General features: G+C 49.0%; 1 protein-coding gene across 1 annotated transcript in view; it reads right to left on the reverse strand.

Moving 5' to 3' along the window:
• Window positions 1-12,820, reverse strand: part of NRDE2 (NRDE-2, necessary for RNA interference, domain containing) — an 85,726-nt gene extending 72,906 nt beyond the window's left edge. Inside the window, exon 1 of the mRNA XM_027552720.1 lies at window positions 12,627-12,820. Coding sequence (XP_027408521.1) covers window positions 12,627-12,753 — 127 coding nt within the window. The 5' untranslated portion in view covers window positions 12,754-12,820. The remainder of the gene's footprint in view (window positions 1-12,626) is intronic.
• Window positions 12,821-13,360: the final 540 nt, after the last annotated feature.

The raw sequence follows: 13,360 nt of genomic DNA on the forward strand, positions 1-13,360 counted from the left end.
TATTCCTGTCTCAAAAACATAACCTCCGTTTTCTAGAATTTTCCTCATTCTGTTCTGGCATCTCTTAGCTGGTGAATCTTCCCTCAGTCCTTTGGTCACCTCCAATTAGAACAGGTGCCCCTGCGAAGCCATTGCCTACTTGGGCACAGGGTTGGTCCCCAGTCACTGTCTGGCATACAAGCATCCACCTGGCCTGGCCACCTCCCGCCCCACCGTCCGCCGCTTTTCTTAAGGCTGTGCTCTGCTACATTCAGGCTCTCAGTTTCCCAGCTAGGGACTGAACCCATGCCCCCTGCATTGGGAGTGTAACGTCTTAACCACTGGGCTGCCAGGGAAGTCTCGTGACCCGTTTCTTTTCCCCAGTCCTGTTCCCTGCTTACAACCTTTCCTGACCCAGGTTCGATCCCTGGGTGGGGAAGATCCCCTGGAGGTGGGCAGGGCAACCTACTCCAGTGTTCTTGCCTGGAGAATCCCATGGACAGGGGCGCCTGGCAGGCTACAGTCCAGGGGGTCACAGAGAGTCAGACACAACTGAGCGACTGAGCAGAATACGCACCCTTACACCAGACGCTCAGGGTGGCCTCTCTGATCGTCACACTGTCTTCTACCTCCTCCTTGATTTGAACCAGCCATTTGATGAGGCCTGTATCAGCCCCTCCTGGAGTTCCTTACCCGGGACAGGTCTGCACCATGAGGGCCCTGCTTCCTTCAGCTGAGAAGAGCAAGGCAGTTCAGGAAATTTTGCTTTTGAGAGTCAAGAAGGAAATCTTATTTTATATCAATTCTTTTTAAAATATATATCTATTATAAATGTGTCTTTTGGCTGCTCTGGGTCTTCGTTGCTGACAGGGGCGTGCTCTCATTGGGGACCACAGGGGCGACTCTCTGGTTACCGGACTTCTCGTGGCAGGAGCTTCTCTTTTCACAGAGCACAGGCTCTCGGGCACGAAGCCGTCAGCGGCCATGGCTCACGGGCTCCAAAGCGCAGGCTCGTGTGTCGTGGCTCACGGGCTTAGTTGCCCCACCACGTGCAGGATCTTCCCAACCGAGAGACGGAATCAGCGTACCATACATTGCAAGGCAGACTCTTACTCACTGGACCACCAGGGAAGCCCTACATCAACTCTTGTAAATAACGTTTGTAAGACCTGGTGGATTTCTTGCCTGATCCCGTCCTCAGTAAAGTGGGATGGTATGTATCTTAGAGTCGTCACTCCAAACATTCAGTTCAGTTCAGTTCAGTCGCTGAGTTGTGTCCAATTCTTTGCGACCCCATGGACTGCAGCACGCCAGGCCTCCCTGCCCATCACCAACTCCCGGAGCTTGCTCAAACTCGTGTCCATCGAGTCAGTGATGCCCTCCAACCGTCTCAGCCTCCGTCGTCCCTTCTCCTCCCGCCCTCAATCCCTCCCAGCATCAGGGTCTTTTCAAATGAAGGTTGTACAGTTACAGTTCCTCCGATAAGATGGCTCACCACGAACAGGACCAGACCCTGCAGCCCTGGCTTGAGTCTCCTCTCTTGTCATTCAGTGTTCTCTGGTCAGAGACAAGCGCTGTAAAAACAAGTAAGCCACAGGACCCAGGTGTTGCGAGCTCTGAGGAGCAGAAGAGCTATTAGACTTTCTGTGCCATAACCACCAAAGTGGTCCTGAAAGCAACGCAGCCCCTGGAAAGTGGCGAGTATTTTGGTGAGTAAATCCCTGCCCAGAAGTGCCCAGGAAATTCATTTTAAAGGCTCTGCTTTAGGGTTATCTGAAGAGCCTGGACGAAGAGACCCAGCATAGGCTGCAGTGAACGGAGGTAAAAGGTTCCTAGAAAGTCATAACTCTTTCATCTCCAGCTCGGGTGACTTGTGGATATACTGTGGTCAGCTGCACCCTAGACCCACGCAGTGCCCTGCACAGCCCGCCTGGTGACCTCCAGACCCTGCGAGAAGGTGGGAACAGCCTGGGAGGGTGACCGAGGGAAGATTCAGGGATACGGCCCACCCTCAGTCTCCGAGACGGGCGAGTCACTTTGGCCCCAGTTAGGAGAAGTGGTGAATTCCCCCAACCAAGTGTCAGAGTTGTGATGCAGAGGTGGACAGCAGCCCCGGATATTGGGGAACTAACCACATCATTTCCACTTATCTCTTCTGGGAGAGCAGCTTACTGCTACACGTCTGCTCCCAAGAGATCAGTCCCCCAAATGCCCCCACCTGGACTGCAGGAGACGGGGTCAAAAGACGCTGCTGCCCCAGCAGCTGGGGGTGACGTCGGCAGAGAAGCCGGGACGGCAGAGGCCTGCTGCGCTGACCTGCCGCCCCTTCCCTTGCAGACACTGAAAGCAGCATTGACAGTCTGAGACCTCTTGATGCGCCCGCTCACCTTAAGCTCGTCTTAGTAGCTGCGGTTTTAGATGGTCAGCTTTTATCCTGATCTTTAGCCTGCATCTTACATTTAATTTTTAAGCTTCATAATGAATATGAATGAACGCACTCACGTAAGGATTCACGTAGCGTCTACTTCTTTGCGTGTGGCTTTTATCACAGCAATCGCGAACTCCTCTAGGAGGATCATCTGCATAAATATTGCCTCTAGCATTTATATTGGGAAATACTCGATTACTTTCTGCTTATGGTTAATTCAGGGAACCCATTCATTCTGAAAATGTAAACTCTGCAATTGAATCAAATGACTCAGGTCTTCGCCTCCAGCCAGGCTGCCCGGCCTTTCCTTACAGCCCCAGACAGGTGTCCAGGTATCCCGAGCACACCTCACTCACCTGTCCCGTTGTCTGAAAATGTGTTTCCTTCTTTCCCAGAGTCTCCCTACTGACTCTGACCAATTACACTGCAAACATTCCTGTATTCTTTGGGGATCCCACATCACCCACTGGAATCCATGAACCAGCCCTCCAAGATCACACATCACACTTGGTACATGTGTGAATATTTTTCTGGGAATCCCCCATGGTTTTTGTTATATTCTCAAAGGATCCATGACCCTTTGATTCATAAAGGTGGAAATGGCCTGTCATTTCCATCAATACTCTCATTAAGTTATACTTGCAACAGTCAGGCAGCCTCTGGGCTGACCCCCTGACTTCACTGTCCTTCTGGTCGATTCTGCTCACAAATGCCACTCCACTGACCATCAGGGGAATACGAGGGTCACCGTCCTTAATTCTCTCCTATCCCCCAGCCCACAGGAGCCACTCAGTGGTTCCACCACACCCCTTTTATTCCTAATTAGCCGCTCCCCTACCTAGAACTCATCCCCTGTCTCTCCCCACAGCCATCCCCACCCCACAGTTCAAGGACCAGCCAAAGACACAACATCCCAGACCAAGGCCAGCCCAGAGGTGGAGTTTAGTTTCAGATGACAGGAGACCCGAGTGGGGATGTGGGCCCTGGGGTCTACAGGACTGGAAACGTCTGCATGGAGTTGAAAACCTTGAAAAAGGATGAGCTCTCCAAGGTTTCAACCTTGAGAATGAAAGAGCTCTCCAAGGTAAACAAAAGCGAAAATAGTCAAGTGTTTATGCTGAGTGTCTACAGCACTCAGGTGCCGGACCCAGGGCTCTGCAGAGCCCACTTGAACACGTACAGAACAAATGTGGAATGCTACGTTTGACACAAAACATGTGATGGGGGTGGGAGCTTCATAAGGTTAAAATTCGCCTGCAAAATATTGTGAACAAAGTACTTGGCAAAAAATAGGTGAATTATTTCCCTAGTCTTTGCCTCAAAAATTGTAATTTAGAAAAGCACTGGCGTTGAAAGTGGTTTAAAGCGGCGAACAGAAAGTCAAATGACATCCTTAATAGGTGCCTATTAAATATACATCTTTCTATTAACATTTTTCAGGGATATGATGACAAAGTCAATCTAGGGTAGAGAGAGGGAGAGTACACTCTGCGTTAATGATCAGTAACTCAGTAACGCAGGCGTTTCCTTAATTACTGTAACCTACGCAACTCACCCGAGGCGTAATTATTTAGGAAAGAATTCACGTCTTCCTAGCAACACATTCTAAACCATTACTGTCGGTCTCTAAGGAGAAACTGTGTCCGCAGTTAGGTTAGGCGTCTAACGTTGTGAGTCAGTATTAATATTAAACTAGGGCCGCAGAGAGAACAAAAACCGGCGGTGGTGCGCAGCGGAAGAACCACGCTGCTCCTGAGGCGGGCAACGCGCGGCCCAACTCGGAGCCACCCGCCGGCGGAGCAGGCAGGACGCCGGCTTGCGGCAGGCAGGCCCGTGCTCCTGAAGGCCCTGGGCCACTCGGCGTTCCACCTGCGCAGAGGACGGGGGCGGAGTCAGGGCTGGGCGGGTCTGGCCAGCTGCAGCCGAGCGCGGCCCCAGCCTTAGGCCCAGAGCTTCGCGAGCCTGGCTTCTCCCTGGTCCCCACCAACTTGACAGCGGTTTCGGAATTCACCGCCTCCCCCCGCCCGCCCCCAGGGCTTCTCTGAGCTCTTTGAAGCCCCTGATTTTCATTTATTTATTTTTTTAAACGCATTTAGTTATTGACTTGGCGGCTCTGGGTCTTGGTTGCTGTGCGCAGGCTTTCCCTAGTTGCAGTTCCCGGGCGTCTCACTGCGGCGTCTCCTCCTGCTGTGGAGCGCCGGCTCTAGCAGCACAGGCTCCAGCAGTCGTGGCTCGGGGCTCAGGAGGTGGGATCCCCGGGCTCCAAGAGCGCAGGGTCACTGGCTGTGAGTCACAGGCGCGGGTGCTCTGTGGCAGGTGGGATCTTCCCAGACCGGGGATCAAACTCACATCCTCTGCGTTGGCAGGCAGAGTCTCATCCACTGTACCACCAGGGAAGTTCGAGCTCTTTATTTTTATTTATTTATTTTTTTTAACAAACATCTCTGTGTTTGGCTGCGCCAGGTCTTACTTGAGGCAAGCGGGACCTTTCAGCTGTGGCATGTGAACTCTTAGTTGTGACAGGCGAGGTCTAGTTCCTTGAGGAGAGAGGGAACCTGGGCCCCCAGCACTGGGAGCACAGACCCTTAGCCTCTGGACCATCGGGAAGTCCCAGGAGTCCTTGAAACACCCTCAGCCCCAAAGCTGGCTTCCCACGGCAGCCCATCAGTGTTCAGACCACACCGCCCAACTCTGCCCCAAATCTAGAGAAATTCCAAGTAGGAGCCCTCGGCCATCACAGCTCTTCTCTTTGCACACGTGACGAAACAGACGCCTGGAAAATCCAAGAGCCGGGCCTGCAGCCTGATCTACCCCCAGTCCAGAGGACGAGTGCGGAATCCCCGTGCGACAGTAACTGGGGGAGCTGGCTGCTCGGGAAGTGAGAGTTCGGTGCCTCAGGACTCCTGAGCACCTGGACGTTTGAGGATGATCAGAAAAGCCCGGTTCCAAACAACTGGAAGTTTTCCTTTCACAAAGTCACCTCCTGCCTTTGCCAAACCTTTCCATTCCTTTCCTCTGGAAACAGTCTCGGATGCTCCTTGCCTCATCACCCAGATGTGGACACAGGGACTCCTGTCTACTAGACTCCCTTGAAAATGCAGTGAGCGCCGGCAAAGGGTGGGAGGAAGAGGCCAGCGCTACAGCAGTTTTTGATGCTGTTCTAGAGCAAGGCCCACGGCACAGAAAGCCAAACTCTGACAGCACGTGTTTGCCGCAACATCAGCATTTATTTGCAGCAAGGGCTTCTGTGGTGGCTCAGTCAGTAAAGAATCCACCTGCAAGGTAGGAGATCCAGGTTTGATCCCTGGGTCAGGAAGATCCCCTGGATAAGGAAATATCAACCCACTCCAGTATTCTTGTCTGGGAAATCCCATGGACAGAGGAGTCTGGTGGGCTACAGTCCAGGGGGTCACAAAGAGTCGGACACGACTGAGCGACTAAACCACCACCAAGCAAGGGAGTAGGAAATCAGTCTCGGATCCACTCCATCTTGGTCTCTGAGTTAGGACTATTTTCAAGGGGAAGAACAAAGAACCTGGAATTAATCATCTTCTTGTGACATTTCTGTGACATTTCCTAATCTTCGTTTCGAGAGTCAGGATGTCCCTGTTTGCGATTCTCTGGCCAGATGATCCATGGCTCAGGCATCCGTGAGCTCATCTTGCCCTAAGCCTTTCTGTAAGCGATGATCTGTATAACAGCAATCTTACTATGTTAGTATGAGCGACCACAGTGATCTTCATCATCTGACTGACGAAGTGTTCAGTGGGCAAAGGACTGAGGTCAGAGGGGACAGACACGGGACTGAGGTTTTGAATGGAGAGGTTAATCATAAACTCCGTAAGGGAGCTCAGTGTTATGGGACTCGGTTTCCCTGTCAGTGACCAAGTCCTTGACCTGAAAGCTGCCTGGGGTGCCGTGTCTTCATGAAGGGCTTTGGCTGGCTCGCAAAAGCCCGGCAGCTCATAGGCTGTGGAGAGTCCCCAGGTCATCAGCAACTGAAGCCGAGACACGGGCTGAGCTGACTCACTGAGGAACAGTTATTCCTTCCAGAGAAGACTCGCCATTCATTTAGACATTGGAGCAATTATTTGCTGGCTGACAGTTGTGATTACATTTTACTGCAGGTAGGAAACCGTTCCAGAAGCCAAGCTAATAGAATTACTGGTTTCTGAAGGGCTTTTGGAACAAGTAATTTTCAAATAGTCAGCACAGCATGTTCAGTGAACTTTCCACCCAGGATAAATTCCTGCCTCTGTGGCTTCTCACGGCAGGCAAGATGTGGGCTCCTGGATGGGACCCTTTGGAACAGCAGGAGTAAGTTTCTTCCAGGACCATTTGTTTGAAAATGGAACTTGAGCAAATCATACTTAGAGACATTTTATGTTTATGTTTAGTCGCTAAGTCGTGGCTGACTCTTTGCGACCCCATAAACTGTAGCCTACCAGGCTCCTCTGTCCCTGGGATTTTTTCCAGGCAAGAGTACTGCAGTGGGTTGCCATTCCCTTCTCCAGGGCATATTCCCAACCCAGGGATCAAACCCATGTCTCTTTCGTCTCCTGCATTGGCAGCTGCTGCTGCTGCTAAGTCACTTCAGTCGTGTCCGACTCTGTGTGACCCCATAGACGGCAGCCCACCAGACTCCCCCGTCCCTGGGGTTCTCCAGGCAAGAACACTGGAGTGGGTTGCCATTTCCTTCTCCAATGCATGAAAGTGAAAAGTGAAAGTGAAGTCGCTCAGTCGTGTCGGACTCTTGGCAACCCCATGGACTGCAGCCCACCAGGCTCCTCTGTCCATGGGATTTTCCAGGCAAGAGTACTGGAGTGGGGTGCCATTGCCTTTAACCTTAGTGCTGCCTAAGAAGCCCTGATACTTCATGTTGTTGTTCAGGAGCTAAGTTGTATCCAACTCTTTTCGATCCCATGGACTGCAGCACGCCAGGCTTTCCTGTCCTTCACTATCTCCTAGAGCTTGCTCAAACTCGTGTCCACTGAGTCAATGATGCCATTCAACCATCTCATCCTCTGTCATTCCCTTCTCCTCCTGCCTTCAGTCTTTCCCAGCATCAGGGTCTTTTCCAGTGAGTTGACTCTTTGCATCAGGTGGCCAAAGAATTGGTGTGTCAGCCTTGCATCAGGCCTTCCAATGAATATTCATGACTGATCTCCTTTAGGATTGACTGGTTTGATCTCCTTGTAGTCCAAGGGACTCTCAAGGGTCTTCTCCAGCACAATTTGAAAGCATCAGTTCTTCAGCGCTCAGCCCTCTTCATGGTCCAATTTTCACATTCATACATGACTACTGGAAAAACCACAGGTTTGACTATATGGACCTTTGTCAGCAAAGTGTTCTCTCTGCATTTTAATACGCTGTCTAGGTTTGTCATAGCTTTCCTTCTGAGGAACAAGCATCTTTTAATTTCATGGCTGCAGTCACCGTCTACAGTGATTTTGGAGACCTAGAAAATAAAATCAGCCGGCACTAAATCATTCTTCTAATTTTTAATTACTCTGGGAGTTGGCATTAAATTATATCAACCAACTAGCCAAGTTTTGTAGCAATAGCAGGGTACATGATTTTCCCTGGTGTGGTATCCCATGGAAACTTCTCCCTCCATGCTACCCATTTCTGAAGGGAAGTTAAGGGGAAAATAAACCCAGAGGGCCTTTTAGTCAAGGTTTCTAACAAGAGTGCCACCAACTGCAGACAGTGATTTTGCACCAAGGTCCTCTATCGATAAGAAAATTCCCTTAGAATGCTTGGCAGCACTGGACCCTATCAGCTGATCTGACATTTAACCGAGGTTAAAAAGCACATCCGTGGTCTGATGGGACAACAGTTTCTTTTACTGAGATGACATTCAAGGTATTTTTTGCTGCTGTTGTTGTTGTGACTTAAACATCGCCACTTCCTGATTTGCTGTCCACTGACTAGCTGAGCTCTGGTTCTGAGTGGCCGTGGCTGTTCTCCGTGCGCCCACAAATCAGGTTGTCCTGGCACCTGCCCAGGAGAAGGAGCAAAACGCAAAACTATATGGCTTGGGAGAAGACTGAAGTCTAGTATCACAAGGAGAGATAGTTCTACTTTTAAGTAGATGAGAACACTGAGTTGTTGAGAATCAAGAGAGGATAAACTATATAGACATTCATCTGGAGGCCTTTTTCAGCTTTATTAGAAGATAATTGGACTTCCCTGATGGTCCAGTGGTTAAGAATATATCTGCCAATGCAGAGGACACAGGTTCGATCCCTGGACTGGGAAGATCCCACGGGCCACAGGGGAGCTAAGCCCGGGTGCCACAGCTACTGAGCCTGGGCGCCACAGAGCCCACGCTTTCACAGAGAGAAGCCCCTGCAACGAGAAGCCCCCGCTAGAGAGGAGCCCCTGCTCACCACAAATAGAGAAAGCCCGCTCGCAGCAACAAAGTCCCAACCCAGCCAAAATCAATAAAATAAATACAAAAGATAATTGACATATAATATGTATAAGTTTAAGGTGTATAATATGAGAATGTGAAGTGAAGTGAAGTTGCTCAGTCGTGTCCAACTCTTTGCAGCCCCATGGACTGTAGCCTACCAGGGTCCTCTGTCCATGGGATTTTCCAGGCAAGAGTACTGATACAATTCATATTGCAAAACAGTTGCCACAGTAAGGTTAATCATCTCATGTAATTACCATTTGTGTGTGTGTGTGCGTGTTTATGGTAAGGACATTTAAGACCTCCCTCTTCAGCCAATTCAGTGCAGTTCAGTCACTCAGTCATGTCCAACTCTTTGCGACCCCATGAACTGAAGCACGCCAGGCCTCCCTGTCCATCACCAACTCCCGGAGTTCACTCAAACTCACGTCCATCGAGTCCGTGATGCCATCCAGCCATCTCATCCTCTGTCATCCCCTTGTCCTCCTGCCCCCAATCCCTCCCAGCATCAGGGTCTTTTCCAATGAGTCAACTCTTCACATGAGGTGGCCAAAGTACTGGAGTTTCAGCTTTAGCATCATTCCTTCCAAAGAACACCCAGGACTGATCTCCTTCAGAATGGACTGGTTGGATCTCCTTGCAGTCCAAGGGACTCTCAAATGTCTTCTCCAACACCACAGTTCAAAAGCATCAATTCTTCAAAAGCATCAATTCTTCGGTACTGAGCTTTCTTCACAGTCCAACTCTCATAGCCATGCATGACCACTGGAAAAACCATAGCCTTGACTAGATGGATCTTTGTTGGCAAAGTCAAGTCTCTGCTTTTCAATATGCTATCTAGGTTGGTCATAACTTTCCTTCCAAGGAGTAAGCATCTTTTAATTTCATGGCTGCAGTCAGCTTCTGCAGTGATTTTGGAGCCCCCAAAAATAAAGTCTGACACTGTTTCCACTGTTTCCCCATCTATTTCCAATGAAGTGATGGGACCAGATGCCATGATCTTCGTTTTCTGAATGTTGAGCTTTAAGCCAACTTTTTCACTCTCCTCTTTCACTTTCATCAAGAGGCTTTTTAGTTCCTCTTCACTTTCTGCCATAAGGGTGGTGTCATCTGCATATCTGAGGTTATTGGTATTTCTTCCGGCAATCTTGATTCCAGCTTGTGCTTCTTCCAGCCCAGCGTTTCTCATGATGTACTCTGCATAGAAGTTAAATAAGCAGGGTGACAATATACAGCCTTGATGTACTCCTTTTCCTATTTGGAACCAGTCTGTTGTTCCATGTCCAGTTCTAACTGTTGCTTCCTGACCTGCATATAGGTTTCTCAAGAGGCAGGTCAGGTGGTCTGGTATTCCCATCTCTTGAAGAATTTTCCACAGTTTATTGTGATCCACACAGTCAAAGGCTTTGGCATAGTCAGTAAAGCAGAAATAGATGTTTTTCTGGAACTCTCTTGCTTTTTTGATGATCCAGCGGATGTTGGCAATTTGATCTCTGGTTCCTCTGCCTTTTCTAAAACCAGCTTGAACATCTGGAAGTTCACGGTTCACATATTGCTGAAGGCTGGCTTGGAGAATTTTGAGCATTACTTTACCAGCGTGTGAGATGAGTGCAATTGTGTGGTAGTTTGAGCATTCTTTGGCATTGCCTTTCTTTGGGATTGGAATGAAAACTGACCTTTTCCAGTCCTCTGGCCACTGCTGAGTTTTCCAAATTTGTTGGCATATTGAGTGCAGCACTTTCACAGCATCATCTTTCAGGATTGAAATAGCTCAACTGGAATTCCATCACCTCCACTAGCTTTGTTCATAGTGATGCTAAGGCCCACTAGACTTCACATTCCAGGATGTCTGGCTCTAGGTGAGTGATCACACCATCGTGATTATCTGGGTCATGAAAAAATCTTTTTTGTACAGTTCTTCTGTGTACTCCTGCCACCTCTTCTTAATATCTTCTGCTTCTGTTAGGTCCATACCATTTCTGTCCTTTATCAAGCCCATCTTTGCATGAAATGTTCCCTTGGTATCTCTAATTTTCTTGGAGAGATCTCGAGTCTTTCCCATTCTGTTGTTTTCCTCTATTTCTTTGCATTGGTCGTTGAAGAAGGCTTTCTTATCTCTCCTTACTATTCTTTGGAACTCTGCATTCAGATGCTTATATCTTTCCTTTTCTCCTTTGCTTTTCACTTCTCTTCTTTTCACAGCTATTTGTAAGGCCTCCTCAGACAGCCATTTTGCTTTTAGTAACTTAAAAGCAAACCTACCCTCTTAGTAACTTTCAAAGATATAATGTGCGTGTGAGTCACTCAATCGTGTCCAACTCTTTGTGACCTCATCATCTGTCCATGGAATTCTCTGGGCAAGCATACTGGAGTGGGTTGCCATTCCCTTCTCCGGGGGACCTTCCCAATCCAGGGTGGAACCCAGGTCTTCTGCATCGTAGTCAGATTCTTTACCAGTTGAGCTGCCAGGGAAGCCTAGGAATACGGTGCTGTGCACCAGCCCATAGTCCCCGTGCTGCACAGCAGTCCCTGGAGCTCATTCATATTTACAACTGGGAGGCTGCAGCCTTCGATCAGCATCTCGCCCGCCACAACACCCCAGTTCCTGGCAGACACTGCTCTGCTCTGTTTCTTTGGGTTTGGCCTGTTCAGGTTCCATATATAAGTGAAATCATTTCTTATTTGTCTTTCTCTGTGGAGACTATTTTTGGGACTTTTTGACATATGATCAATGCATAGAAACCTGTTAGGGATCCAGGAATTTTTTGCTATCAGTTTGGTTTATTGATACACAAGTTCATTAGAGCTTGGGATCCCCATAGAAGGAATTCTAAGCGCACACCAAACTTCCTTTGCAGCTCTCAGGAATCAAAAACCTTCATTTACCATTAGAGAAGTTGAAAGGATGCTAAATAACTGTCTTCAAAGCCTGGAAAATGCTTAGCTAAAAATCATAAAGAAGGTTTAAGAAAACGGTTATTACTAAATGCTACACAACACTGAGTATTACCATAACCCTTGCCAGTCACTCTGATGGGGGCGCCAAAGAAAGTCAAGCCGCTCAGTCGTGTCCGATTCTTTGCGATCCTATGGACTGCAGCCCACCAGGCTCCTCTGTCCATGGGATTCTCCAGGAAAGAATACTGGAGTGGGTTGCCGTGCCCTCCTCTAGGGGATCTTCCCGACCTAGGGATCGAACTCAGGTCTCCCGCATTGCAGGCAGATTCTTTACCGTCTGAGCCGCAGTCCACAAAGTGGCACTAGAGGCAGCCTCAGTCAAGGGCCCTCGCTCTAAATCATCAGGGTAGTAGAGTTTGCAAATTATGAGCATATGAGTCAAAGCAAATGTTTGGAATCAGACAGAACTGGGCTCAAATCCTACCGTACCACTTTCTGCCTGTGTACAATCCTGTCTACTTTGGCACATAGTAAATGCTCAACAAACTGTGACCAATACATTAATCACTCCAGTGAATCATGCTTCCTTCAATGACATACATTATTAACATTTCAAAGGGTGCACCCTTTGCCAGCCAAACCTCCTTTATGGGAGATCTAACACTCTGGGTGTTGAGGAAGAGTCTAAGGTACCCATGTGACTTATGCTATCACAATAGGTCAGTGTGGTCACTTGTCACAGAGTGGTCAGCGGGCCACTGCCCCAGGGTCACGGATAATGTATGTTTGTGAAACTGGTTTCTGGCGGGCAGAAGTCAGGCTATGCTGGTCAGGACTGGCCAGACCATGGTGCAGAAACAGACAGAAACTAGACGGTCAGCGAGTCCACCTTGAAAGGCTTACCTCTGGCTCTGAGTGTCCTCCGGGGCGTCTCATGCTCACCAGGGCTCAGGGATGCAGGGTGCTCCTCTCTGGTGGCTCCACCATGGAGACGAAGCCTCTCAATGTTGACGTGGCAGGTGAAGCCCATCAGGGTGACTCCTGGCACATCGACTCACCGTCTATCGTCCAGAACCTGTCGCAGGACTCCATCCACTGCCGAGAGCTGAGAAGAAAGGTGAGGAGGGTGGATATCAGGTGAACATGAAATGTCTCTGTCTTACTCACTGAATCTTCTCCAGGGTTAGGATCTAGGACACTATACTTTCGAACTCCCCAGATGACAGAATTCAAAGTTATAGGGCTGTGATTATCTACTGCTGGCAGTGTTCCTTTATGGGATAAGTAATTTGAAACAATGGAAATGAGAGAGTGGCTCTGTCAGTCTAATAATTAGAATGAGAGTCTGAGAGTCTAAGACATTAGGCTCCTTTCTAGCTCTTATGTAAGTGAAGCTCTTAGGCACAGTCGCCTCTCAAATCTTGTCTGGCCCAGCCTCTCCACTGCCTTCGAACTGTTGTATACTCAGCCAGGTTCTCACAAACCTCAAAGTGTTCATTTTTACCAAGCCTGTCCCCATGTCCTGGGACATTACCGATACCCACCCTCCCAGGGAAATTCCAAGGCTTTGTGACTTGGGGGTCTTCCTGAACTTTTCCTTTTCCTCTTCCTTAACTATTCCTGTAAATAAAATTATT

This window comes from Bos indicus x Bos taurus, chromosome 10 (assembly GCF_003369695.1).
Source record: "Bos indicus x Bos taurus breed Angus x Brahman F1 hybrid chromosome 10, Bos_hybrid_MaternalHap_v2.0, whole genome shotgun sequence".
NCBI classification, from domain to species: Eukaryota; Metazoa; Chordata; class Mammalia; order Artiodactyla; family Bovidae; genus Bos; species Bos indicus x Bos taurus.